The sequence below is a fragment of the Pleurodeles waltl genome, chromosome 5 (genome assembly GCF_031143425.1).
Source record: "Pleurodeles waltl isolate 20211129_DDA chromosome 5, aPleWal1.hap1.20221129, whole genome shotgun sequence".
NCBI classification, from domain to species: Eukaryota; Metazoa; Chordata; class Amphibia; order Caudata; family Salamandridae; genus Pleurodeles; species Pleurodeles waltl.
Window position 1 is genome coordinate 573,000,201 of NC_090444.1, and position 25,201 is coordinate 573,025,401.

Sequence of the window (25,201 nt, forward strand, 5' to 3'; positions counted from 1 at the left end):
TCCCCTTTGGAAGCATTTTCCGGTGTCTTCAAACTATCTAACCACTCATTCAACTATTGTGCTGTCAGTCCCTGTAATTGCATATTACTGGTATTTGGTGTGGATACCTGCTGCACCACTGCTCTCGGTGTCTGTGGAGTCAATAACTTTAGCCTCTGACCTGCACTTGGACTTGCTACATCCGGAAGTGCGACAAATGGACTAAGATCTATCAAAGACCTCGATCCATCAAAAGTCTGACCCACGAAAGAGACTACCTGAACTTGCTCAAATATTCCCCTTCTTACTAGGCTCTGGGACATTTCTCCCTGTTCCGCTGTAATCGGTTTCATCTGCGCAAATAAGGGTACCGCTGGACCAACAGTAATCAGTAGCGATATTGCATCTGGACCTGCTCTGGCACCATCACTCTGTTGGAGAGCTACTCCTATACTCTGATGCATGACTGGAGTCAAATCTGAGTGTGTCCCTGTCATTGGTGTGAACCTTGGTACACCCCGTGACTGCGTTTGTTGACTCCAGTAAGTATGACTGTGTGGCCCCAACCAAATAGGCGTCATTTAAAGACTGTGCTTCTGAGTTGAGGTTCTGCAGATCAATAAATCTTGCTCTCTCGATATTTCCTTTACCCATCTGTTAATTACTTCTTTCCAGGTGAAATACAGAGCCCTTACTGCCAGCTGTATAGAATCTCCCATCTCAAAAGTCTTCAGTGCATTATTTACTTGATTGTACCAAGGGTTGCCTGCATTTTCAAAGATAAATTTCAGGTGTTTTTTAAATGATTGAGAATCTGCCTTCCTAAACCTGATATAGTTCCAATACTACATCTAAGGATCCAGTCGCCTTTGTTACACTCAGTATTGGGGCTGTGCTGTATTGGGTCAAATCAGTTAGGAAACCTGCTGGGAATAACCTTCATTATTTTCTCTCAGTAAGACAAACCATAACTCCCACCTCTGAGAGCAGACAGGTTGTGAGCCTGCAATTGAGAATTATAAGCTCATAAACCATTTGGGAAGAGGTACCTATCACTGTTTTCATACTGTGCAGGATCACAACATCAGCAGTGTTTAATAAAAACCAAGGGCAGTACCCACACACTGAAATAACACATTTGTGTGTTTTTTAACCCATCTATTCGTCTTGGCTCAAGGAATTTAAAAGATACAATCACTATATTACATTCATAAGTAGCATTATTATTACCCGGTTATTCTAACAAGAACATGTTTCAAAGAACATAGCAGAAGTCACGAAAAATGCATTACAGAAAATTGACACCATACTGCACTTTTTCAGTTTCAAAACAGATACCTGTTCATCAATGACTTCTAGGAGAGAATGAAATTAATTTTTCCTACTATACAAGAAACAAATGAACAGCCACTTAGGGGTTCACAGTGCACGTTTGTGATTTGGACATTTCACTTAACAGCATGATCTATTTCCTCACATGTACACCTAAAAATAATGCAGTTCGTTTAATTCAAAGGTACCATATTCTGGAACTGTAAACCTGGATATTCCTAAACTGGCATATTCCTGTAAGCACTTCTATTCCCACCCCACACATCAAACATTTTGCACATCTGCCCCTTGACTCTCATTCACTTTTGACCTTAACTTGCCAATTTCTTGAGCTCTGTCTACACCTTGGCAAATAATATAAATACTTCATTTCCAAAATGTCATTTTCAAAAACCTGTAACTTCAGATCCTCTTTGTGAGCTCATACCATTCTTTCAACCACAGAATAGTATGCATACCAATGATAATGACCTTATATGCACTGGTGTGCACTTGGGGGGGACTGCTGTGCCTCGTCTAACCTATCTTTACTATTAAACTTACACATGACTCAAGGTTGGAAATCTGCCATTAATGCTTCTTGGGGATACCAACCCTCCTAAAACATTTCCACACTCAAAACTCTAAGGGAGAAACCTGGCATAATGTATCTACATTCCATGCCTGTGTGATTACCTGGGTACCAGCAAGGTTCTCAATTACACTTGTCTGTTACCTGTAATCACCTTTCCCATCCTGAAGGTCTTACCCCTTCTGTAGACTCACTCATAAACCTATAAGGGAATCACACCCCTTCTAACGGAAAATACATACACTTTCCCGTCACCATTCTGCCCTTTATATTCTATTCACTTCATAGTGACGGGTATAGGGAAGAAAATCCTGGCATGCTGATCACCACTCACAGACAGGTTGACTGCAGTCTATCAATTTTTTCTTGGGTACCCTTCACTTTAGTCCCTCACCTCTTCTCGCTCTCAAAGAACTAATGGTGTTAAACATGTACTGCTTACCAATGCAGGTAAGTCGAGGTTTTGAGCAGAAGTCAGAATTTTAGGTGAGTATACCTGTTTTTAGTGTGCCTTACATGTCTGCCAGGATCACCATGACTTGGCTGCTGCAGATTCTCCAGTCCGATGAGAAGTGGTGGAAGCATGCCTATCTTCCTTATCCAAAACTGTTAATGCCCGAACCTTAAACAAATTTTATAAGAAAGATTGGTTTTTGAGATCAAGTTTTTAGTCAGCTGAATGAGATGGGAGCTCTGGAGCTCCAGCAAATGTCTGACAGAAAACTCTAAGCACAGATAGTTACAACCTCATCCAGTAATCGAAATTTACTCAGCAGTTTGGTTCTAAGGCATGACAAACAGGTATGCACGCATTATACGCATACCAGCTCATTCCTGGTCCATTGATAACAGCTTGTTCTCACTGCAGCTGCAACCTTGACAAATGCTGTCAGAAAGAGACATCATATCTCACTCCCTAGTCTTTCGATACCATCTGGAGCTGAGCTATGCAAAATACCCATAATTATTAGTTGTTGAAGCTCAAGTGTGTATTAGTGCTTTAGCACTGCGTTCACAAGGCACATGCAAGATGGAGTCAGTTCAGTGTTTCCGTCTGCAGCCTAGGTGCCCTCACCTCCAAAACCCAATAACATTGCATTTTTATTGATTTTGCAGGTCACAGTCATTCCCAGTTCCAGCAACAGCATAGCAGATCTTGCAGTTAATCAGACAATCAATGAAGTTGAAAAGAAGCTATCAGAAATAGAAAGGTATGGGCATGATATAGAGTAACGATTAATGTGTATGAAAAATAGCATTGCATCATTACATTTCATAAATTCTGAAAAAAATATTTTGAGTCAAACATGATTGACCAGAAACAGACTTTTGGTAATTGGAATAACCAGTATGCAAATTATGTTTAATTAGATTTGTTGTAAGTAAATCCATGTTAAGTGGCTACCCTAAGAATCTCTCCAGTTTCAGCCTCCCCAGACCTATGTTGGACACCGTATGAAAGGATGTTTTCAGGCGTGAGTTATCACAACACGCTGAGGTACAAATAGCCTGTTTGTGACTTGTGAACCTAACCACACTTTGTGGTGTTTTTCTTTCTTCTGATTGATGTCTCTAACTTCATATTCCTAACCTTAGAATTTCTCTCCAGTTGCCAGACTGGAATCGGAAACATTTTCCAGCAATGCACCCATGTGCCGCAAAGTGTTGAGGTAAGGGTTCATACTGTCTCAATATTTTCCCAGAAGTAACAGAGTGGAGCGCATATAAGCGCTAACCCTGTGCACTGGCTTTAATTCCTTTCTTTCTGTACTTCTGATGTGGATCCAGAGCTCTGCTCCAAAAATCTGCTGATCTTCAGACAATTCCTAAAAGGAGTGTGATAGGAAAAAGTGTCCCATCCAAAAACTACAGGTCTCAAACCATGCTGTGACTGTTGGAAACGGATGTCAGTCACATACCCGCACCATGTGCATCTCTGGTGTTTGGGCTCAGGACATAGCTCAAAGTTGCATGATAAGGGGGCCTTAATGCACCTGAAGGTGATCCAGAACCTAGAAGAGAAGCTGTACATCGCTAAACATGTACTCACTCTGGGGCGTTTCCCTGAGATGCCAACCTCGTGGTAGAAGACTTCAAGTAAGTCTAAATCAAAGTCCAAGCTAAACATAAGCTATGCGAGGCTCGACCCCATCCCACCACTCCATATCCAAGGAGAGGGCGTGAGCGTGTCACAACATAAGTCAATCTTGGGGTCCAGCTCATTGAGGAGATTACCAGAGCAAATCTATCTGTACTCCAGGTTTCATAAGCCATTGGCAAAGCTGCAGTAAATCGAGGTTTTCCAGGAAGCCATGCTGCAGATTTTCAGCTTGTTTCTGGCTCCCTCTGGTGTGCCTGTGGGCCCCAAGAAACCACGGGGGTCTCTGCTCGGGTTCCCACAAGTGGCTCCTTCTCCAGCATTGTCTGCCCCCTTCCAGGTCCTATATTGACTTTGGTACATGTCTGTTGTAGCTATAGGCCCTGAGCTACCCTGATACAGAGTTCAATTTGCCATTTGGGCCATCAATGGAAGAGGTACATCATTTGCAGTAGTAGTCCGACAGGTCGGTAGGGGTTTTGGAATTGCAACTGTCTTCAATCGACATGAAGAATAACCTTCTTACAGAACGTTTGCATCCTGGACCAGCCACCTCTGACCCATGTTTCCCTTTAGTGAGGCCCTCATTGATACCTTGATGGGCACTTGGTCAAAGCCCAATTCTTGCCCACGAGTGAATAGGTCAGTAGCCAGGTGTCACATACCAACACCTGATGACCCTGATGTTCTTACTAAAGACCCTACCCCAGAGATCCTCCGGATAGGGAGTCCAAAAGGATTGAAGCATTTGGTAAATTAATGTTCTGCTCAGCTAGCCTGGCATTGTGATCAGTCAATGTGGTCTGTTTCTTTGGTTGCTGTACACATGATGTCTGGAACATGGCCAACAAGATCTTGCTGGTGGCCCTTGGAGACCTCCGGTCCCTCTTTGACCCTCTTTGGATCAATTCATGATGGTGAGGATGCAGCTAAATAGTAAATACGTGATTAGTGCTGGCGTTGATACTACTGATTGACTGGGAAGTGCAGAAGGGACCGGCGTTGTACTCTGTCACCATGCGTGGATATGTTCAACATGAGTTTCTAGAGATGTACAAGACTCATGGATATGCCATCTGTTGGCTCACATCTGTGAGGATTTGCGTGTATTATATGGTATAGTTGTGCGACGTTACCATGTTATACACGCGCAAAAACCTTTTTTTGATCCGAGTCAGGCTCATTTGCAAAACTTTTAGCTCAACCCTGGGTAGCTGTGTCTTTAAGCAGCAAGGCTTAAACAAAGGAACTAGTGTAAAACATTTAGAAGCACAAGGCAACAAAATAAAAAAAATCACACAGCACAAAAGAAATCTGACATCAATTTATAAAAATTTATTATATATTTATGAAGGTTTTAGAGACCAAGATTAGCAAAATTCACTGAAGGATTCCAGAAATATAGATTTTCAAAGAAAACATAAATCTCAGTTCAACCACAAGCAACCATTGGTAACCATAAAGTTTGGAAACTTTTGAAAATTTTGAAAGAGTTGCGTTCGGCTACTCTGGCCTGACTGGGGCAATGAAATCCAGCAAGGCGAAAGTCAAGAGGGCCACTAAGGAGTATTTGGACAGTTACCTAACCACCAAAGTGTTCTACAATCCAGTTCTGAACTTTACAGCACAACCACTATAGACTTCATTTGGGTGGTCCTGATGATGAGGATGCAGGAGGTGGAGGATGCTGAATGATGCTCTGGATGCTGTGCAGTCAATGGCATGTCCTTGCGGTTACTAATTGGTCAAAGGGTCAGGTGGGGTGACTTTGACCACAGAGATACAGGTCTCTTGAAGTGCTCTTTGAACCAGTAGAAGGTCAGCTGCTGCTGGGCTACAGATCACAGGTCACAATGGCCAAGCAGTATCCTTTCGTGGAGGCTAGTGCCTCCCTTGAGCAACTAGTCTTGAATCAGATGACGCCCCAGAGTTCAGCAGAGTCAGGTGCAACTTTTGGCTGTCAAGGTTTGGTCTCTTGGGGCACCCAGCGGCAGTCAGTGGTGATTGTCCAGAAGTGGCAACTGACTTGCCTAGTTGGGCTACTTTAGATTTGATGGCCCTGGTGCTGGTTCCAAGGGATCAGCAAACTGACCTTGGAGTCACTTCTTTGGGCTAGGGCTCAGAAGAGTATTTTCCTCAAGCCAGGAGCTACAGAACAGTCCTCTCTTCACTTACCCAAGGTGCGACAGGTGCAATCAGCAGATGGCGCTGTCTCACTTTGTCAAGTCCAGGAGGTCAGCAGAGCAGTACTTGTTCAGTCCTTTCTCCAGTTCCATAGTGATCTCAGGTTCAGGGTGCCAGGGGTGCCAGATTTATGCCCTGAAAGTGCCCTGGGGGGATGATGTGGTTGCTAGCCAATGGGCAACCAGGATGCCTCCCACCCTGTGATAACGTCTGGCGATGTGTGGTACCTAGCAAACCCAGAGTGCACTATTCTGCCCACTCACAGGATGTTTGAACCCTTCCATGGATGTTAGGAGTTTGATAGCCCACCCTAGTGGTGTGGCTATCTATTGGTTACATGCCCTTGGTAAAAGCAGTTTGGGCACTGGTCACCTGTCTCTGTACCCACCTCTAGCCTGTCCACCTGAACAGAGCGGCAACCTTTCAAGGATGTGATCACCATTTGCCCACCAATGGCGGCTTCTTTTTTGAAGCTCGCCTTTTCGGCCAACACCCTGAGTGGCTTCCTGCGAGGGGGTGGTAACACCTCCCTCTGTAGCAGGCTACCTTGGTTCCTAAGCCTGGGAGTCATTTACACGTTTCCCCAGGAGGGAAGAAAGCTGTCTGGTGGCCAGCAACCATGTGAAGCCAATGGACAAACTGAGCTACAGTGTGGCAACTTTCTACAAGTTGCTTTTCCTTAAAACTGGTATTATATTCAACTTGGGCATCAAGTCTAGTTTAATGCCACAATTAATTTGATACCTTGAAGTACCCATTTTAGTTATCCTATTCAAAAGTTAGTCGGGCTGAGTGGCCAGCCGGTAACTCTGGGTTAGCCAAAGGGGCTGCTAACTTTTCCATAGGAAAAACAACAATTTGGAAGTTTTGCTGTTAGGTCATATAAATAGTATGTGTCCTGCTTAACAACATAGAGCTTCCTACCTCGGGGATTAAATGTAGTAGTTGATGAAGGAATCATTTGAAACCATAAATTCACTAACACTGTCAACACTAACATCTTCTCAAGACAAATACACAGAGAAGCCAAAAAGAATTTCATGCATATTAAAGTTCTAAACATGTTAACAATATATTTGCAGTTTTGGTTGAAGTACAGCATTGCGTAAACATATGATATACAAGGATGTAACGGTTTTTCTCCATTGTGTGAAGTGAATTTACAAAAATGTGAAGGCTCAAAAGATTACTGCAGGAAAAAAACCTTAATCAATTTTGCTGGAAAGGAAAACTTGTACAAAACATGTTGTTAGCTGGAGAATTGTCTTGAAAATATGAACTCTTTGTCAACATTACAGAATTTGTATGTGTAATTTACATTTTAACATTTTACTCATGGTCATCTAAAGCATTTTTGGAAATTCTGACAACTTCTGACATCACAAATGTTTGTCTGCTACATTTCCATTAATTTCCCAATAACTTAATTTACTCATTTGATGTTCCAGTGTTGTGGAAAAATAATAATTATGTATTTTCTGTGCTGCATCCTATTAATTTACCTATGAAGGTATTCACCTAAATGACATCCATGGGAGTGAGAGTTACCCACCCAGGATAGCTATTCAAAAACAGTTTAAACCAGTACAATATGAGCTACTGTATTGCACCATTTTACACACCCACAAGATCTAAGCCTTTGCTTTGAACTATCCATCTCATCTACACTTTAGAACTTCGAAATCATCATGACAATATGCAGGAATTCCACTCAACTTAAGGTTCTGGATCCTAACACCAATAGGGAGTTTTTTTCCAAACTAAACCTAAGATATAAACTTGATGGAAATGGCTTTAATATGAATTAGAACATTGGAATGCTGGAAGCTCCATTGAAAACAATGGAGTGCTGCGGGCTTTTACTGGCCGGTAAAAGCCCGCAGCGCCAACATTCCAATGTTCGCTTTGTTCACAGCAACAGCTGTGAACAAAGCCTCACGGAGCCCGAGGGGATTTTAATCCCCTCGGGCTCCGTGAACATTTTTTTTTTAATAGAACATTCTGCCCTGAGTGGCAGAATGTTCTAATAGCCTTAGAACCTGCCGTAGCGGGCTCTACCGGCTATTAAAGTCCCTCTCCCTTGTTAAATGCCCTCGCCTTCGGCTCGGGCATTTAACGCGGGGAGCGGTCCTTTAATAGCCGGTAGAGCCCGCTACGGCGGGTTCTAAGGCTATATTAGAGCACTGGAATGTTGAGAACTCCATTGAAGACAATGCAACTCCAGAGATCTGTATTCACTGGTAAAGTCCCTCTCAGCTGAGTGTTCTAAACTCCACAAGCTGACAATAGCAATCCATTCTACGGTTTAAAGTGCAGTTAACCCAACAGTCAGAACCAGGTGAAGAGCTCAGCAGTAGCTATGGCAAATCCTCCAAGGAATGTTCTGTTTTTGGAAAAGCCTCAACACATTTTTTTCAATTTATTTGGACATATATCCATTGATGAATGGGTAAATAAATCAGCTAGAGTACTAAAAGAGATACCTAGAAAATGCCACCAAAGCTTTGCTGCACAAGCACTGGATGTACTTGAAGAGCACAGGGCTGAAAGCAAGACTAGAACAGCAACAAAATGGGCAACTCAAATATTCAGAGACTGGTTGGTAGAAAATGGGCACGCACCTGATTTTGAGATGCAACCACTGCATGAACTCTGCAGCCTTCTGAGACATTTTTATGCAGAGGTAAGAAATGCTAAAGGGAAATGCTATAGTAATCAAAGCCTAATATCAATAAGAGCTGGACTAAATAGACAAATTAATAATCCTCCTTTTAGCAGAGCTGTTAATATCATGCATGATGCTGTGTTTGCACCCGCTAACAATGTGTTAGTAGCAATTTTTAAAAAACAACGTAGAGAAGGCAAAGATGTCAGTTTTAGAAAAGAATTCATATCAGCACAGGACTGGTCATTGATAAAACACAATGGTATCTTGAACTGTGATGAACCAATTTCACTGCAGTACAAAGTTTTTTTTGATACCCAACTTCACCTTGCAAGACGCGGCAGGGAAGGATTGCGAGAGTAGTCTAAAAATGCTTTCACATTCGTAGTAGATGAACACAACAGAGAGTATGCAACGTTAACCTTCAATGAACAAAAAAAAAATCATAAGGAAGTAAATGAGAAACTTAGATATCAAAACAGAGGGCACGTTTATGCCCAACCACACAGTGCAATGTGTCCTGTGAAATCTTTGAAATTGTATATTTCCAAATTGCCCAGAGAATGCAGTTGCTTCTATGTACAACCAAAGAAACTTACTGTGGCGGATGCTGCAAATGCCTCTGTGTGGTATTTCAATAAGCCTCTTGGGAAAAATACAAATGGAGGACTAATGAAACAAATCAGCAGGAAATCAGGATTAAGCCATATTTACACAAACCATTGTGTGCACGCTACAGCTGTGCAATTGTTTGCAGATAATGGTTTTGAAGCACATCAGATAATGGCAGTCACTGGCCACAAAAGCTAAATCAGTGTGCAAAGTTACTGGAAAGTTCCATCTGAAGATACAACTGTTTGGTCCACTGTACTAGCAAATGCTGGTGGCAGTATCAAGAAAGATGGATCTGAAAAATACGTAAATGGAGCACAACCCTCTGTAGAAATAGAAGACAGTTCTTCATTTAGGGTACGAGGGAGCAGCACAGATCACAATATGCAAAGAATTGTTTCCGATATTTTCTCACACTGTAACATCACATTTAACGGAAATGTAAAATTTTTACTGAAATGAAATCTTACTAGTACAGATGTGTCTTGATTGTTTTAATGCATTGCAATGCTTGTTTTTCCTCAAACAGATTAGTGAGCATGTTTAACTTGTAAATGTAAAACTTTTCATTTAATGATTACAGTACTTTTATTGTAGAATGATGTTCATAGCGATGTTAGTAATAAATTAAATAATGTTTTGCCATGCACATAGATGCCTTTTGTTTCTGTTTTTATTCTCTGTGTCTGAGTACATTTTCCTTGTTATGATCTGTGTTTTAGAAATTGTGTTCAGGATTACAAATAACTATCTTATCCACAGCTGCTTTAATTCCCCTTTGGTACAATTGTCTTTAATTATAGGGGAAAATCAATTCATCATATATTCTACAATTGTTGCATATGTTCTAACTGCTAAGTTAAGAAAACAAGGACAGAAAGGGCAACATTTAAATACCTTTCAGGATGTTAATTTAATTTCCATTTAATTTATGTTCCCAGTTGGTTGCTGAAATGTAAAATGTGCTAAAAAGTCAGACCATTTTACGCTTCTTTCGATTCTTCGAATTATTTAGTCATGTTTTCAAAATGAAATTGATATTTTAAAAGCCTTGTTATTCTTTGTCGAAGTGTGCCTCACATACCTCATTTCTGGGAAACACTGTATAGCTTTCTCGGTTGCGTAGAGAATGAACATGGTGGGAGGGCTCTTCCTTATTTTCAGACTCTCCACTTCCGTTCTCAGAAGCGCATGCCCAGCAAAAGGACCCAATCTCTTTGTTGTAATATAAAACAGATGCTTGTCATCCCAGCAAGGTGGGTGAACCCTGGAAATTATTTAACTAAAGTGAAAAATTAACTCTGCAACACCTCTTCCAATTCAAGTTAGAGTGTGTGAAAAGAGCTGCCATTGTTCTGCAAGAGATGAAGGTATGTGTACGAAAACATTTATTTGTTGAATGTATCTGCCAAGGTTTTTAAAATCGGTGCATGCGCTTTACAAAAAAGTAATTTAGTGAGCCAGACACATGTGAAAATATATTTTGTTATATATGTACCGGTTGCGCAACGTGTGCAGCCTGAGCTGCAACAGTATTCTTTATTGTGTGTTTTGAAATGCCTCGTGCCTTTTCAAAACATAAAGCAGTTGACCTCTGTGTGCAGCAACGATTGACCCACACTTCTCAGTCTCAGAGCCGTTCATTCTTTTTAAAATTATTTTAACGTGAGTTCTGTCTTTATTTCAACTTCGAGGTTTTTGTTTATTTTCCGGAAACGTAAAACTGCAGAGAGTAGTGTTACATTTCAGGAAAATAAACGAAAACCTTAAAGTTAAAATAAAGACAGAACTCACCTTAAAATGAACAGCTCTGGGACTGAGAAATTTGGCTCAGTCTATGACGCCTTCATGCTGTTCTCTTGACACGTTTCAAGAGTTTGAGGACCCATGCTCTAATAGCCTTAGAACCCGTCGTAGCGGGCTCTACCGGCTATAAAAGTCCCTCTCTCTTGTTAAAGGCCCCCGCCTTTGGCTCGGGCCTTTAATGCAGGAGCGGGCCTTTACTAGCCGGTAGAGCCCGCTACGGTGGGTTCTAAGGCTATAGTAGAACTAGGGTCCCAATATAGAGTTTCGTTGACAGAGTGGACTGTTTCAACTATGAATGAGTCCCCTGTCTGCCAAACCTTTGGCCTTTGGAAAAGTAAAAACATTACTGTTTACTCTAAGCGTTTGTCACATGATGCGCACCAAACTTTTAAATGGCTTTAAGAACTGCTACCATGGTGGTTCAACCCAACCCGCAGAGTTCACCGCAGGGCTGGAGGCAAACTCTAAACTTGGTGGGCAGAGTAAAGGCAGGGTAAAGGACAAAAAGTCCTCCCCCACCCTGACTGTTGTTACTCTGTTCACCAAACTCTAAACTGGACACTAAGAGCCTCACTACGAGTGTGGCGGTCCAAGGAAACAGACTACGAACGGGAAAACGCTCACCTCTACGCACTCCACGAGGAAGGAGGACAGCATGGAACCCGAATTAAACATCCTACCTGCTCTCGTCTACCTGCTCATCTACCACGAGTACGAACGCCGGCGCAGACGACAACGGTGAGTACTGCACCTACGACACACGGGAGGGGGGAGGAGGAAAGCTTACGGCACACACATATGCGACCCCCACCCCCCCAAACTATGTACACACCAATGCAGAGCAACAAGTCACAGTGACACCACCCAAACCCCCCTGAAAAATGCAAAGACATAATTAAATTGTGAATAAAAATTTATGTACAAAATAGGCTCTGAAAAGTAATGGTCAACTAGCCAAAAAATCAATATCAAAATAATTCTATATACAGTGCAATGGATAACCGAGGCAATTAGTCCTGCACATCAAAAGAAAATCGAAGTGTCCGTGGGCCAAAGTGTAACAACACAAGGGCAAAGCCCACACAGGAGACCTGAGTCCTCTGGAGAGAACACTGCAGGGGCATCTGATGAAAAAACTACAGGCACCTCAGGGGGAAGGGAAGGGGGGGGCACCACAGCCACATGAGTCCACGACGCCAGATCCACGAAGGGGCCACCATGCCTACTGTGCAATCCTGGGGAGTGCAAAGCCACAGTCTCTCAAGTCTCTACAGTAGGTGGGTTGCCCACTGTTCCATCCTGGGGAGTGCAAAGCCACAGTCTCTCAAGTCTCTACAGTGGGTGGGTTGCCCACTGTTCCATCCTGGGGACTGCAAAGCCACAGTCTCTCAAGTCTCACAAGTGGGTGGGTTGCCCACTGTGCCATCCTGGGGAGTGCAAAGCCACAGTCCATCATGTGGATTACAGTCTCCACTGGTCAAGGAGGAGGCATGGTGGGCACAGTGAACCGTTAACAGTGCATGCAGGAAGGGCCCAGCAGAGCGGTGCTTGAGACGGCGGTGCCCAGCGGAGCGGTGCTTGACAGGAAGGGCCCAGTGGAGCGGTGCTTGAGACAGTGGGGCCCAGCGGAGCGGTGCTTGACAGGAAGGGCCCAGCGGAGCGGTGCTTGAGACGGCGGGGCCCAGCGGAGCGGTGCTTGACAGGAAGGGCCCAGCGGAGCGGTGCTTGAGACGGCGGGGCCCAGCGGAGTGGTGCTTGAGACGGCGGGGCCCAGCGGAGCGGTGCTTGACAGGAAGGGCCCAGCGGAGCGGTGATTGAGACGGCGGGGCCCAGCGGAGCGGTGCTTGAGACGGCGGGGCCCAGCGGAGCGGTGCTTGAGACGGCGGGGCCCAGCGGAGCGGTGCTTGACAGGAAGGGCCCAGCGGAGCGGTGCTTGACAGGAAGGGCCCAGCGGAGCGGTGCATGAGACGGCGGGGCCCAGCGGAGCGGTGCTTGACAGGAAGGGCCCAGCGGAGCGGTGCTTGAGACGGCGGGGCCCAGCGGAGCGGTGCTTGACACGAAGGGCCCAGCGGAGCGTTGCTTGAGTCGGCGGGGCCCAGCGGAGCGGTGCTTGACAGGAAGGGCCCAGCGGAGCCGTGCTTGAGACGGCGGGGCCCAGCGGAGCGGTGCTTGAGACGGCAGGGCCCAGCGGAGCGGTGCTTGACAGGAAGGGCCCAGCGGAGCGGTGATTGAGACGGCGGGGCCCAGCGGAGCGGTGCTTGACAGGAAGGGCCCAGCGGAGCGGTGCTTGAGACGGCGGGGCCCAGCGGAGCGGTGCTTGAGACGGCGGGGCCCAGCGGAGCGGTGCTTGACAGGAAGGGCCCAGCGGAGCGGTGCTTGACAGGAAGGGCCCAGCGGAGCGGTGTATGAGACGGCGGGGCCCAGCGGAGCGGTGCTTGACAGGAAGGGCCCAGCGGAGCGGTACTTGAGACGGCGGGGCCCAGCGGAGCGGTGCTTGACAGGAAGGGCCCAGCAGAGCGGTGCTTGAGACGGCGGGGCCCAGCGGAGCGGTGCTTGACAGGAAGGGCCCAGCGGAGCGGTGCTTGACAGGAAGGGCCCAGCGGAGCGGTGCTTGAGACGGCGGGGCTTAGCGGAGCGGTGCTTGAGACGGCGGGGCCCAGCAGAGCGGTGCTTGACCGGAAGGGCCCAGCGGAGCGGTGATTGAGACGGCGGGGCCCAGCGGAGCGGTGCTTGACAGGAAGGGCCCAGCAGAGCGGTGCTTGAGACGGCGGGGCCCAGCGGAGCGGTTCTTGACAGGAAGGGCCCAGCGGAGCGGTGCTTGACAGGAAGGGCCCAGCGGAGCGGTGCTTGAGACGGCGGGGCCCAGCGGAGCGGTGCTTGACAGGAAGGGCCCAGCGGAGCGGTGCTTGAGACGGCGGGGCCCAGCGGAGCGGTGCTTGACAGGAAGGGCCCAGCGGAGCGGTGCTTGACAGGAAGGGCCCAGCGGAGCGGTGCTTGAGACGGCGGGGCCCAGCGGAGCGGTGCTTGAGACGGCGGGGCCCAGCGGAGCGGTGCTTGAGACGGCGGGGGCCCAGCGGAGCGGTGCTTGAGACGGCGGGGCCCAGCGGAGCGGTGCTCTTCTGCACGGCGGGGCCCTCTTCAGCGGTGCTCTTCTGCACGGCGGGGCCCTCTTCAGCGGTGCTCTTCTGCACGGCGGGGCCCTGTTCAGCAGTGCTCTTCTGCACGGCGGGGCCCTCTTCAGCGGTGCTCTTCTGCACGGCGGGGCCCTCTTCTGCGGTGCTCTTCTGCACGGCGGGCCCTGTTCAGCGGTGCTCTTCTGCACGGCGGGGCCCTGTTCAGCGGTGCTCGTCCAGTAAGTCAAGGGAGCCAGACCTGGCCTGGACTCCCTGCTCAGTCGCCCTCCGACCGTGCTGTTGCTGGACCCTTCGGTGACGGAGTCCTGGGCCCTTTGGTGTCCTCCCTAACACCCGGGATGGGGCTTGTGGGCCCCTCCTGCTCCGCGCTCCTGCTGTCTGACTTCTCCGCCCTGCTGCCCTTTCGCTCCTTAGATGGGGCTCTCGGGCCCTTGCCTCCCCTAGATGTTGTGGCTGGTGAAGTGGGCGAACTTTGCTCCTTGGGGGCAGCCGTGTCAGTCCTCTCACGGCGGCCCTTTAGTTTCCTGGTCCTCTTGCCTGGGGGGGGGCTGGCTGTCCCCTTGCTGCTGATTGAAGTGTCACTGCTGGCAAAGGGTGGACTCCAGAACCCATGCACCACAGTGACACTCGAAGCTGGGCTGGTGGTGGCTGAGGTGCTCTTGGGACTCTTTGCAGATGGAGGGGGTGGGTCAGTGTAGGAAAGTACCATCTTGCCTGGCATGTTACCCCCATTTTTCACTGTATATATGTTGTTTTAGTTGTATGTGTCACTGGGACCCTGGTAACCCAGGGCCCCAGTGCTCATAAGTGTGCCTGAATGTGTTACCTGTGTAGTGACTAACTGTCTCACTAAGGCTCTGCTAATCAGAACCTCAGTGGTTATGCTCTCTCATTTCTTTCCAAATTGTCACTGACAGGCTAGTGACCATTTTTACCAATTTACATTGGCTTACTGGAACACCCTTATAATTCCCTAGTATATGGTACTGAGGTACCCAGGGTATTGGGGTTCCAGGAGATCCCTATGGGCTGCAGCATTTCTTTTGCCACCCATAGGGAGCTCTGAAAATTCTTACACAGGCCTGCCACTGCAGCCTGAGTGAAATAACGTCCACGTTATTTCACAGCCATTTTACACTGCACTTAAGTAACTTATAAGTCACCTATATGTCTAACCTTTACCTGGTAAAGGTTAGGTGCAAAGTTACTTAGTGTGAGGGCACCCTGGCACTAGCCAAGGTGCCCCCACATTGTTCAGAGCCAATTCCCTGAACTTTGTGAGTGCGGGGACACCATTACACGTGTGCACTACATATAGGTCACTACCTATATGTAGCTCCACAATGGTAACTCCGAATATGGCCATGTAACATGTCTATGATCATGGAATTGCCCCCTCTATGCCATCCTGGCATAGTTGGCACAATCCCATGATCCCAGTGGTCTGTAGCACAGACCCTGGTACTGCCAGACTGCCCTTCCTGGGGATTCACTGCAGCTGCTGCTGCTGCTGCTGCCAACCCCTCAGACAGGCAGCTGCCCTCCTGGGGTCCAGCCAGGCCTGGCCCAGGATGGCAGAACAAAGAACTTCCTCTGAGAGAGGGTGTGACACCCTCTCCCTTTGGAAAATGGTGTGAAGGCAGGGGAGGAGTAGCCTCCCCCAGCCTCTGGAAATGCTTTGTTGGGCACAGATGTGCCCAATTCTGCATAAGCCAGTCTACACCGGTTCAGGGACCCCTTAGCCCCTGCTCTGGCGCGAAACTGGACAAAGGAAAGGGGAGTGACCACTCCCCTGACCTGCACCTCCCCTGGGAGGTGTCCAGAGCTCCTCCAGTGTGCTCCAGACCTCTGCCATGTTGGAAACAGAGGTGCTGCTGGCACACTGGACTGCTCTGAGTGGCCAGTGCCACCAGGTGACGTCAGAGACTCCTGCTGAAAGGCTCCTTCAGGAGTTAGTAGCCTTTCCTCTCTCCTAGGTAGCCAAACCCTCTTTTCTGGCTATTTAGGGTCTCTGTCTCTGGGGAAACTTTAGATAACGAATGCATGAGCTCAGCCGAGTTCCTCTGCATCTCTCTCTTCACCTTCTGATAAGGAATCGACCGCTGACCGCGCTGGAAGCCTGCAAACCTGCAACATAGTAGCAAAGACGACTACTGCAACTCTGTAACGCTGATCCTGCTGCCTTCTCGACTGATTTCCTGCTTGTGCATGCTGTGGGGGTAGCCTGCCTCCTCTCTGCACCAGAAGCTCCGAAGAAATCTCCCGTGGGTCGACGGAATCTTCCCCCTGCAACCGCAGGCACCAAAAAGCTGCATTGCCGGTCCCTTGGGTCTCCTCTCAGCACGACGAGCGAGGTCCCTCGAATCCAGCGACTCTGTCCAAGTGACCCCCACAGTCCAGTGACTCTTCAGTCCAAGTTTGGTGGAGGTAAGTCCTTGCCTCACCTCGCTGGGCTGCATTGCTGGGAACCGCGACTTTGCAGCTACTCCGGCCCCTGTGCACTTCCGGCGCAAATCCTTTGTGCACAGCCAAGCCTGGGTCCACGGCACTCTAACCTGCATTGCACGACTTTCTAAGTTGGTCTCCGGCGACGTGGGACTCCTTTGTGCAACTTCGGCGAGCACCATTTCACGCATCCTCGTAGTGCCTGTTTCTGGCACTTCTCTGGGTGCTACCTGCTTCAGTGAGGGCTCTTTGTCTTGCTCGACGTGCCGTCTCTCTTCAGGTCCAATTTGAGACCTCCTGGTCTCTCCTGGGCCCCAGCAGCGTCCAAAAACGCCAAACGCACGATTTGCGTCTAGCAAGGCTTGTTGGCGTCTTTCTGGCAGGAAAACACTTCTGCACGACTCTCCAAGGCGAGTGGGATCCGTCCACCAAAGGGAAAGTCTCTAGCCCTTTTTGTTCCTGCAGAAACCTCAGCTTCTTCTGTCCAGTCGAAGCTTCTTTGCACCCGCAGCTGGCATTTCCTGGGCATCTGCCCATCTCCGACTTGCTTGTGACTTTTGGACTTGGTCCCCTTGTTCCACAGGTACCCTAGATTGGAAATCCACAGTTGTTGCATTGCTGGTTTGTGTCTTTCCTGCATTATTCCTCTAACACGACTTCTTTGTCCTTAGGGGAACTTTAGTGCACTTTGCACTCACTTTTCAGGGTCTTGGGGAGGGTTATTTTTCTAACTCTCACTATTTTCTAATAGTCCCAGCGACCCTCTACAAGGTCACATAGGTTTGGGGTCCATTCGTGGTTCGCATTCCACTTTTGGAGTATATGGTTTGTGTTGCCCCTATCCCTATGTTTCCCCATTGCATCCTATTGTAACTATACATTGTTTGCACTGTTTTCTAAGACTATACTGCATATTTTTGCTATTGTGTATATATATCTTGTGTATATTTCCTATCCTCTCACTGAGGGTACACTCTAAGATACTTTGGCATATTGTCATAAAAATAAAGTACCTTTATTTTTAGTATAACTGTGTATTGTGTTTTCTTATGATATTGTGCATATGACACTAAGTGGTACTGTAGTAGCTTCACACGTCTCCTAGTTCAGCCTAAGCTGCTCTGCTAAGCTACCATTATCTATCAGCCTAAGCTGCTAGACACCCTATACACTAATAAGGGATAACTGGGCCTGGTGCAAGGTGCAAGTACCCCTTGGTACTCACTACAAGCCAGTCCAGCCTCCTACATTGGTTGTGCAGTGGTGGGATAAGTGCTTGAGACTACTTACCACTCTTGTCATTGTACTTTTCATAAGAGAAAAATATACAAAACAAGGTCAGTGTATATACACATAGCCAAAAAGTTTTGCATTTCCTCTTTTCACTCTTTTCTAAGTGCTGAAAAGTACTCCTAAACTTTCATAAAGTTCTTAAAAGTTTAAAAAGTTTTTTTCGGTCTTTCCAAAAAGTTCTGAAAACTTTTGTCTCTTTCTCTATCACTTTAACTCTCTCAAAAAAATGTCTGGCACAGGCCAAAGTGTTGATCTGTCCAAACTTGCATATGACAACCTTAGCTGGAAAAGAGCAAGGAGTCTCTGTATAGAGAGAGGTTTGAGAGTAGGGAAGAATCCTGCCTTGGAACTGTTAATTAACATGCTTAGAGAACAAGATAAGGCCATAGGTGCCCCATCTGTTGAAAAAGTACCTAATAGTTCCCAATCTGATTCAGGGACTCCCCCAGGAAAAGATTCAGGAAAGAAACTTCCTAGCCTGCCCATTACTAGACAATCTAGCATAGATGGTAATGATGATGAGCCACACCAAATAAATAGTGTTGTCTCACATCATAGCAAAAGCATTTATTCTCACCATACTGGTAGTAATGTTTCTGTAAACCAAGCTGTTAAGTTGGCTTCTGTAAGGGACAGGTCTCCTTCTGTTCATTCCCATCATAGCTCTGTTTCTAGAAATGTCCCTCCCACCAACCCTGATGACTGAATGTTAGAGAGGGAACTCAATAAGTTGAGGGTGGAACAAACCAGACTGAAGCTTAAAAAGCAACAGCTGGATTTGGATAGACAGTCTTTTGAATTAGAGAAGGAAAGACAGAAGTTGGGTTTAGATACCCATGGTGGCAGCAGCAGTATTCCCCATAGTCATCCTGCAAAAGAGCATGATTCCAGGAATCTGCACAAGATAGTTCCCCCTTATAAGGAGGGGGATGACATTAACAAGTGGTTTGCTGCACTTGAGAGGGCCTGTGTTGTACAGGATGTCCCTCAAAGGCAGTGGGCTGCTATCCTATGGCTATCATTTAGTGGAAAAGGTAGGGATAGGCTCCTTACTGTAAAAGAAAATGATGCTAATAATTTCCAAGTTCTTAAGAATGCACTCCTGGATGGTTATGGCTTAACCACTGAACAGTACAGGATAAAGTTCAGAGAGACCAAAAAGGAGTCTTCACAAGACTGGGTTGATTTCATTGACCAGGCAGTGAAGGCCTTGGAGGGGTGGTTACATGGCAGTAAAGTTACTGATTATGACAGCCTGTATAACTTGATCCTGAGAGAGCATATTCTTAATAATTGTGTGTCTGATTTGTTGCACCAGTACTTGGTGGACTCTGATCTGACCTCTCCCCAAGAATTGGGAAAGAAGGCAGACAAATGGGTCAGAACAAGAGTGAACAGAAAAGTTCATACAGGGGGTGACAAAGATGGCAACAAAAAGAAGGATGGTAAGTCTTCTGACAAGGGTGGGGACAAATCTAAAAATGAGTCTTCATCAGGCCCACAAAAACACTCTGGTGGGGGTGGTGGGTCCAAATCCTCCTTTAATCAGAACAAGGAAAAGAAACCATGGTGCTATTTATGTAAAATAAAAGGCCATTGGACAACAGATCCCAGTTGTCCAAAGAAAGGCACCACAGCTCCTACCACTACAACCCCTACTGCTACACCTAGTGTCCCTACTAATAGCAGTGGTGGTGGGAGCAAACCTACTAATAGCCAATCCAAGGGAGTAGCTGGGCTCACTTTTGGTAATTTAGTTGGGGTTGGTCTGATTAGGGAGACCACAGAGGCTACTTTAGTCTCTGAAGGGGCTATTGATTTAGCCACTTTGGTTGCTTGCCCCCATAACTTGGAGAAGTACAAGCAACTAACCCTAATAAATGGTGTTGAGGTCCAGGCCTACAGGGACACAGGTGCCAGTGTCACAATGGTGATTGAGAAACTGGTGCACCCTGAACAACACATACTTGGACACCAGTACCAAGTAACCGATGCTCACAACATAACACAAAGCCACCCCATGGCTGTTGTAAATCTCAACTGGGGGGGGGGTAACTGGTCCAAAGAAAGTTGTGGTAGCTTCAGATTTACCGGTAGACTGTCTATTAGGGAATGATTTGGAGACATCAGCTTGGTCAGATGTGGAGTTGGAGGCCCATGGAGCAATGCTGGGCATCCCAGGGCATATTTTTGCTTTGACAAGGGCTCAGGCCAAAAAGCAAAAAGGACAGGGAAGCTTGGATCCTGGAACAATGGACCAAGTACTCCCTAAAGCTAGGGCTAGTAGAAGCAAACCACTTCCTACTATCCCTCCCTCTACAGTGGATTCTAATTCTGAGGAAGAAGAATTCCCTCCCTGTGCAGAACCTACACCAGAGGAGCTGGAAGCAGACACTGCTGAGCTTTTGGGTGAAGGGGGGCCTGCCAGAGAGGAGCTGAGTGTGGCACAGCAAACCTGTCCCACATTAGAGGGTCTCAGACAGCAAGCTGTCAAACAGGCTAATGGGGATGTCAGTGACTCTCACAGAGTTTACTGGGAGGACAACCTCTTGTACACTGAGCATAGGGATCCTAAACCTGGAGCTGCCAGGAGATTAGTGATTCCTCAGGAGTACAGAAAGTTCCTCCTAACACTGGCACATGACATTCCCCTAGCTGGGCACCTGGGTCAAATGAAAACTTGGGACAGATTGGTTCCATTGTTTCATTGGCCTAGGATGTCTGAGGACACAAAGGAATTTTGTAAGTCCTGTGAAACCTGTCAAGCCAGTGGCAAGACAGGTGGCACCCCAAAGGCACCCCTTATCCCACTGCCTGTGGTTGGGGTTCCCTTTGAAAGGGTAGGGGTTGACATAGTTGGCCCCCTTGACCCTCCTACTGCTTCAGGCAATAGGTTTATCTTGGTGGTAGTGGACCATGCCACAAGATACCCTGAAGCAATTCCTTTAAGGACCACTACAGCTCCTGCAGTGGCAAAGGCCCTCCTGGGAATATTTTCCAGGGTGGGCTTCCCAAAGGAAGTAGTATCAGACAGAGGAAGCAATTTCATGTCTGCATACTTAAAGGCCATGTGGAAGGAGTGTGGTGTAACGTACAAGTTCACAACACCCTATCATCCACAAACAAATGGACTGGTGGAGAGATTTAATAAAACTCTCAAAGGCATGATTATGGGACTCCCTGAAAAACTCCGCAGGAGATGGGATATCCTTCTACCATGCCTCCTTTTTGCCTACAGGGAGGTACCCCAGAAAGGAGTGGGCTTCAGCCCCTTTGAACTTCTTTTTGGACACCCTGTTAGGGGTCCACTCACACTTGTAAAGGAGGGTTGGGAACAACCTTTAAAAGCTCCTAAGCAGGATATTGTGGATTATGTACTTGGCCTCAGATCAAGGATGGCTGAGTACATGAAAAAGGCCAGTAAAAACCTTCAGGCCAGCCAAGAGCTCCAGAAGCAATGGCATGATCAGAAGGCTGTTTTGGTTCAGTACCAACCAGGGCAGAAAGTGTGGGTCTTGGAGCCTGTGGCCCCAAGAGCACTCCAAGATAAATGGAGTGGTCCCCACACAATTGTTGAAAAGAAGGGAGAAGTCACCTATTTAGTTGACTTAGGCACTGCCAGGAGTCCCCTTAGGGTGCTCCATGTCAACCGCCTGAAACCCTACTATGACAGGGCTGATCTCACCCTGCTCATGGCAACTGATGAGGGACAGGAAGAAGACAGTGATCCTCTACCTGATCTCTTCTCTTCCACAGAACAAGATGCTCTTGTGGAAGGTGTAGTTTTGGCTGATTGTCTTACTGCTGAGCAGAAAGATAATTGCATAAATCTCCTAGGACAATTTTCAGAACTCTTCTCTACTGTGCCAGGCACCACTTCTTGGTGTGAGCACACTATAGATACTGGAGACAGTTTACCTGTCAAAAGTAAGATCTATAGGCAGCCTGACCATGTCAGGGACTGCATAAAGCAAGAAGTTCAGAAAATGTTGGAACTAGGAGTGGTTGAGCACTCTGACAGTCCATGGGCTTCTCCTGTGGTACTGGTACCAAAACCCAATTCTAAAGATGGAAAGAAGGAAATGCGGTTTTGTGTAGACTATAGAGGTCTCAACTTGGTAACCAAAACTGATGCTCACCCTATACCCAGGGCAGATGAGCTTATAGATACACTGGCATCTGCCAAGTATCTAAGCACTTTTGATTTGACTGCAGGGTATTGGCAGATCAAATTATCAGAAGATGCTAAACCTAAGACTGCATTTTCTACCATTGGAGGACATTACCAGTTTACTGTAATGCCTTTTGGTTTGAAAAATGCACCTGCCACTTTTCAGAGGTTGGTGAACACAGTCCTGCAAGGGCTGGAAGCTTTCAGTGCAGCATATTTGGACGATATAGCTGTCTTTAGCTCCAGCTGGGATGATCACCTGGTCCACCTATGGAAAGTTTTGGAGGCCCTGCAAAAGGCAGGCCTCACTATCAAGGCTTCAAAGTGCCAGATAGGGCAGGGTAAGGTGGTTTATCTGGGACACCTTGTTGGTGGGGAACAGATTGCACCACTTCAGGGGAAAATCCAAACTATTATTGATTGGGTTCCCCCTACCACTCAGACTCAGGTGAGAGCCTTCCTAGGCCTCACTGGGTATTACAGGAGGTTCATTAAGAACTATGGCTCCATTGCAGCCCCTCTTAATGACCTCACATCCAAGAAAATGCCTAAAAAGGTATTATGGACAGCAAACTGTCAGAAAGTTTTTGAGGAGCTGAAGCAGGCCATGTGCTCTGCACCTGTCCTGAAAAGCCCTTGTTACTCTAAAAAATTCTATGTCCAAACTGATGCATCTGAATTAGGAGTAGGGGCAGTCCTATCACAACTTAATTCTGAGGGCCAGGATCAACCTGTTGCTTTTATTAGTAGGAGGTTGACCCCTAGAGAAAAGCGTTGGTCTGCCATTGAGAGGGAGGCCTTTGCTGTGGTCTGGGCTCTGAAGAAGTTGAGGCCATACCTGTTTGGCACTCACTTCATTGTTCAGACAGACCACAAACCTCTACTTTGGCTAAAACAAATGAAAGGTGAAAATCCTAAATTGTTGAGGTGGTCCATATCCCTACAGGGAATGGACTATACAGTGGAACATAGACCTGGGAGTAGCCACTCCAATGCAGATGGACTCTCCAGATATTTCCACTTAGACAATGAAGACTCATCAGGTCATGGCTAGTCTTATTGTCCTTCGTTTGGGGGGGGTTGTGTAGGAAAGTACCATCTTGCCTGGCATGTTACCCCCATTTTTCACTGTATATATGTTGTTTTAGTTGTATGTGTCACTGGGACCCTGGTAACCCAGGGCCCCAGTGCTCATAAGTGTGCCTGAATGTGTTACCTGTGTAGTGACTAACTGTCTCACTAAGTCTCTGCTAATCAGAACCTCAGTGGTTATGCTCTCTCATTTCTTTCCAAATTGTCACTGACAGGCTAGTGACCATTTTTACCAATTTACATTGGCTTACTGGAACACCCTTATAATTCCCTAGTATATGGTACTGAGGTACCCAGGGTATTGGGGTTCCAGGAGATCCCTATGGGCTGCAGCATTTCTTTTGCCACCCATAGGGAGCTCTGACAATTCTTACACAGGCCTGCCACTGCAGCCTGAGTGAAATAACGTCCACGTTATTTCACAGCCATTTTACACTGCACTTAAGTAACTTATAAGTCACCTATATGTCTAACCTTTACCTGGTAAAGGTTAGGTGCAAAGTTACTTAGTGTGAGGGCACCCTGGCACTAGCCAAGGTGCCCCCACATTGTTCAGAGCCAATTCCCTGAACTTTGTGAGTGCGGGGACACCATTACACGCGTGCACTACATATAGGTCACTACCTATATGTAGCTCCACAATGGTAACTCCGAATATGGCCATGTAACATGTCTATGATCATGGAATTGCCCCCTCTATGCCATCCTGGCATAGTTGGCACAATCCCATGATCCCAGTGGTCTGTAGCACAGACCCTGGTACTGCCAGACTGCCCTTCCTGGGGTTTCACTGCAGCTGCTGCTGCTGCCAACCCCTCAGACAGGCAGCTGCCCTCCTGGGGTCCAGCCAGGCCTGGCCCAGGATGGCAGAACAAAGAACTTCCTCTGAGAGAGGGTGTGACACCCTCTCCCTTTGGAAAATGGTGTGAAGGCAGGGGAGGAGTAGCCTCCCCCAGCCTCTGGAAATGCTTTGTTGGGCACAGATGTGCCCAATTCTGCATAAGCCAGTCTACACCGGTTCAGGGACCCCTTAGCCCCTGCTCTGGCGCGAAACTGGACAAAGGAAAGGGGAGTGACCACTCCCCTGACCTGCACCTCCCCTGGGAGGTGTCCAGAGCTCCTCCAGTGTGCTCCAGACCTCTGCCATCTTGGAAACAGAGGTGCTGCTGGCACACTGGACTGCTCTGAGTGGCCAGTGCCACCAGGTGACGTCAGAGACTCCTGCTGAAAGGCTCCTTCAGGTGTTAGTAGCCTTTCCTCTCTCCTAGGTAGCCAAACCCTCTTTTCTGGCTATTTAGGGTCTCTGTCTCTGGGGAAACTTTAGATAACGAATGCATGAGCTCAGCCGAGTTCCTCTGCATCTCTCTCTTCACCTTCTGATAAGGAATCGACCGCTGACCGCGTTGGAAGCCTGCAAACCTGCAACATAGTAGCAAAGACGACTACTGCAACTCTGTAACGCTGATCCTGCCGCCTTCTCGACTGTTTTCCTGCTTGTGCATGCTGTGGGGGTAGCCTGCCTCCTCTCTGCACCAGAAGCTCCGAAGAAATCTCCCGTGGGTCGACGGAATCTTCCCCCTGCAACCGCAGGCACCAAAAAGCTGCATTACCGGTCCCTTGGGTCTCCTCTCAGCACGACGAGCGAGGTCCCTCGAATCCAGCGACTCTGTCCAAGTGACCCCCACAGTCCAGTGACTCTTCAGTCCAAGTTTGGTGGAGGTAAGTCCTTGCCTCACCTCGCTGGGCTGCATTGCTGGGAACCGCGACTTTGCAGCTACTCCGGCCCCTGTGCACTTCCGGCGGAAATCCTTTGTGCACA

At 47.3% G+C, this 25,201-nt stretch overlaps 1 protein-coding gene across 4 annotated transcripts in view; it reads left to right on the forward strand.

Annotated features, from left to right (window-relative positions):
• The window catches only part of LOC138295834 (uncharacterized), a 1,330,477-nt gene that overhangs the window by 235,560 nt on the left and 1,069,716 nt on the right, over positions 1-25,201 (forward strand). For all 4 annotated transcript variants that reach the window (XM_069234393.1, XM_069234396.1, XM_069234394.1 and 1 more), the window contains exon 8: positions 2,999-3,093. In XM_069234393.1, the coding sequence (XP_069090494.1) occupies positions 2,999-3,093 (95 nt within the window). The remainder of the gene's footprint in view (positions 1-2,998; positions 3,094-25,201) is intronic.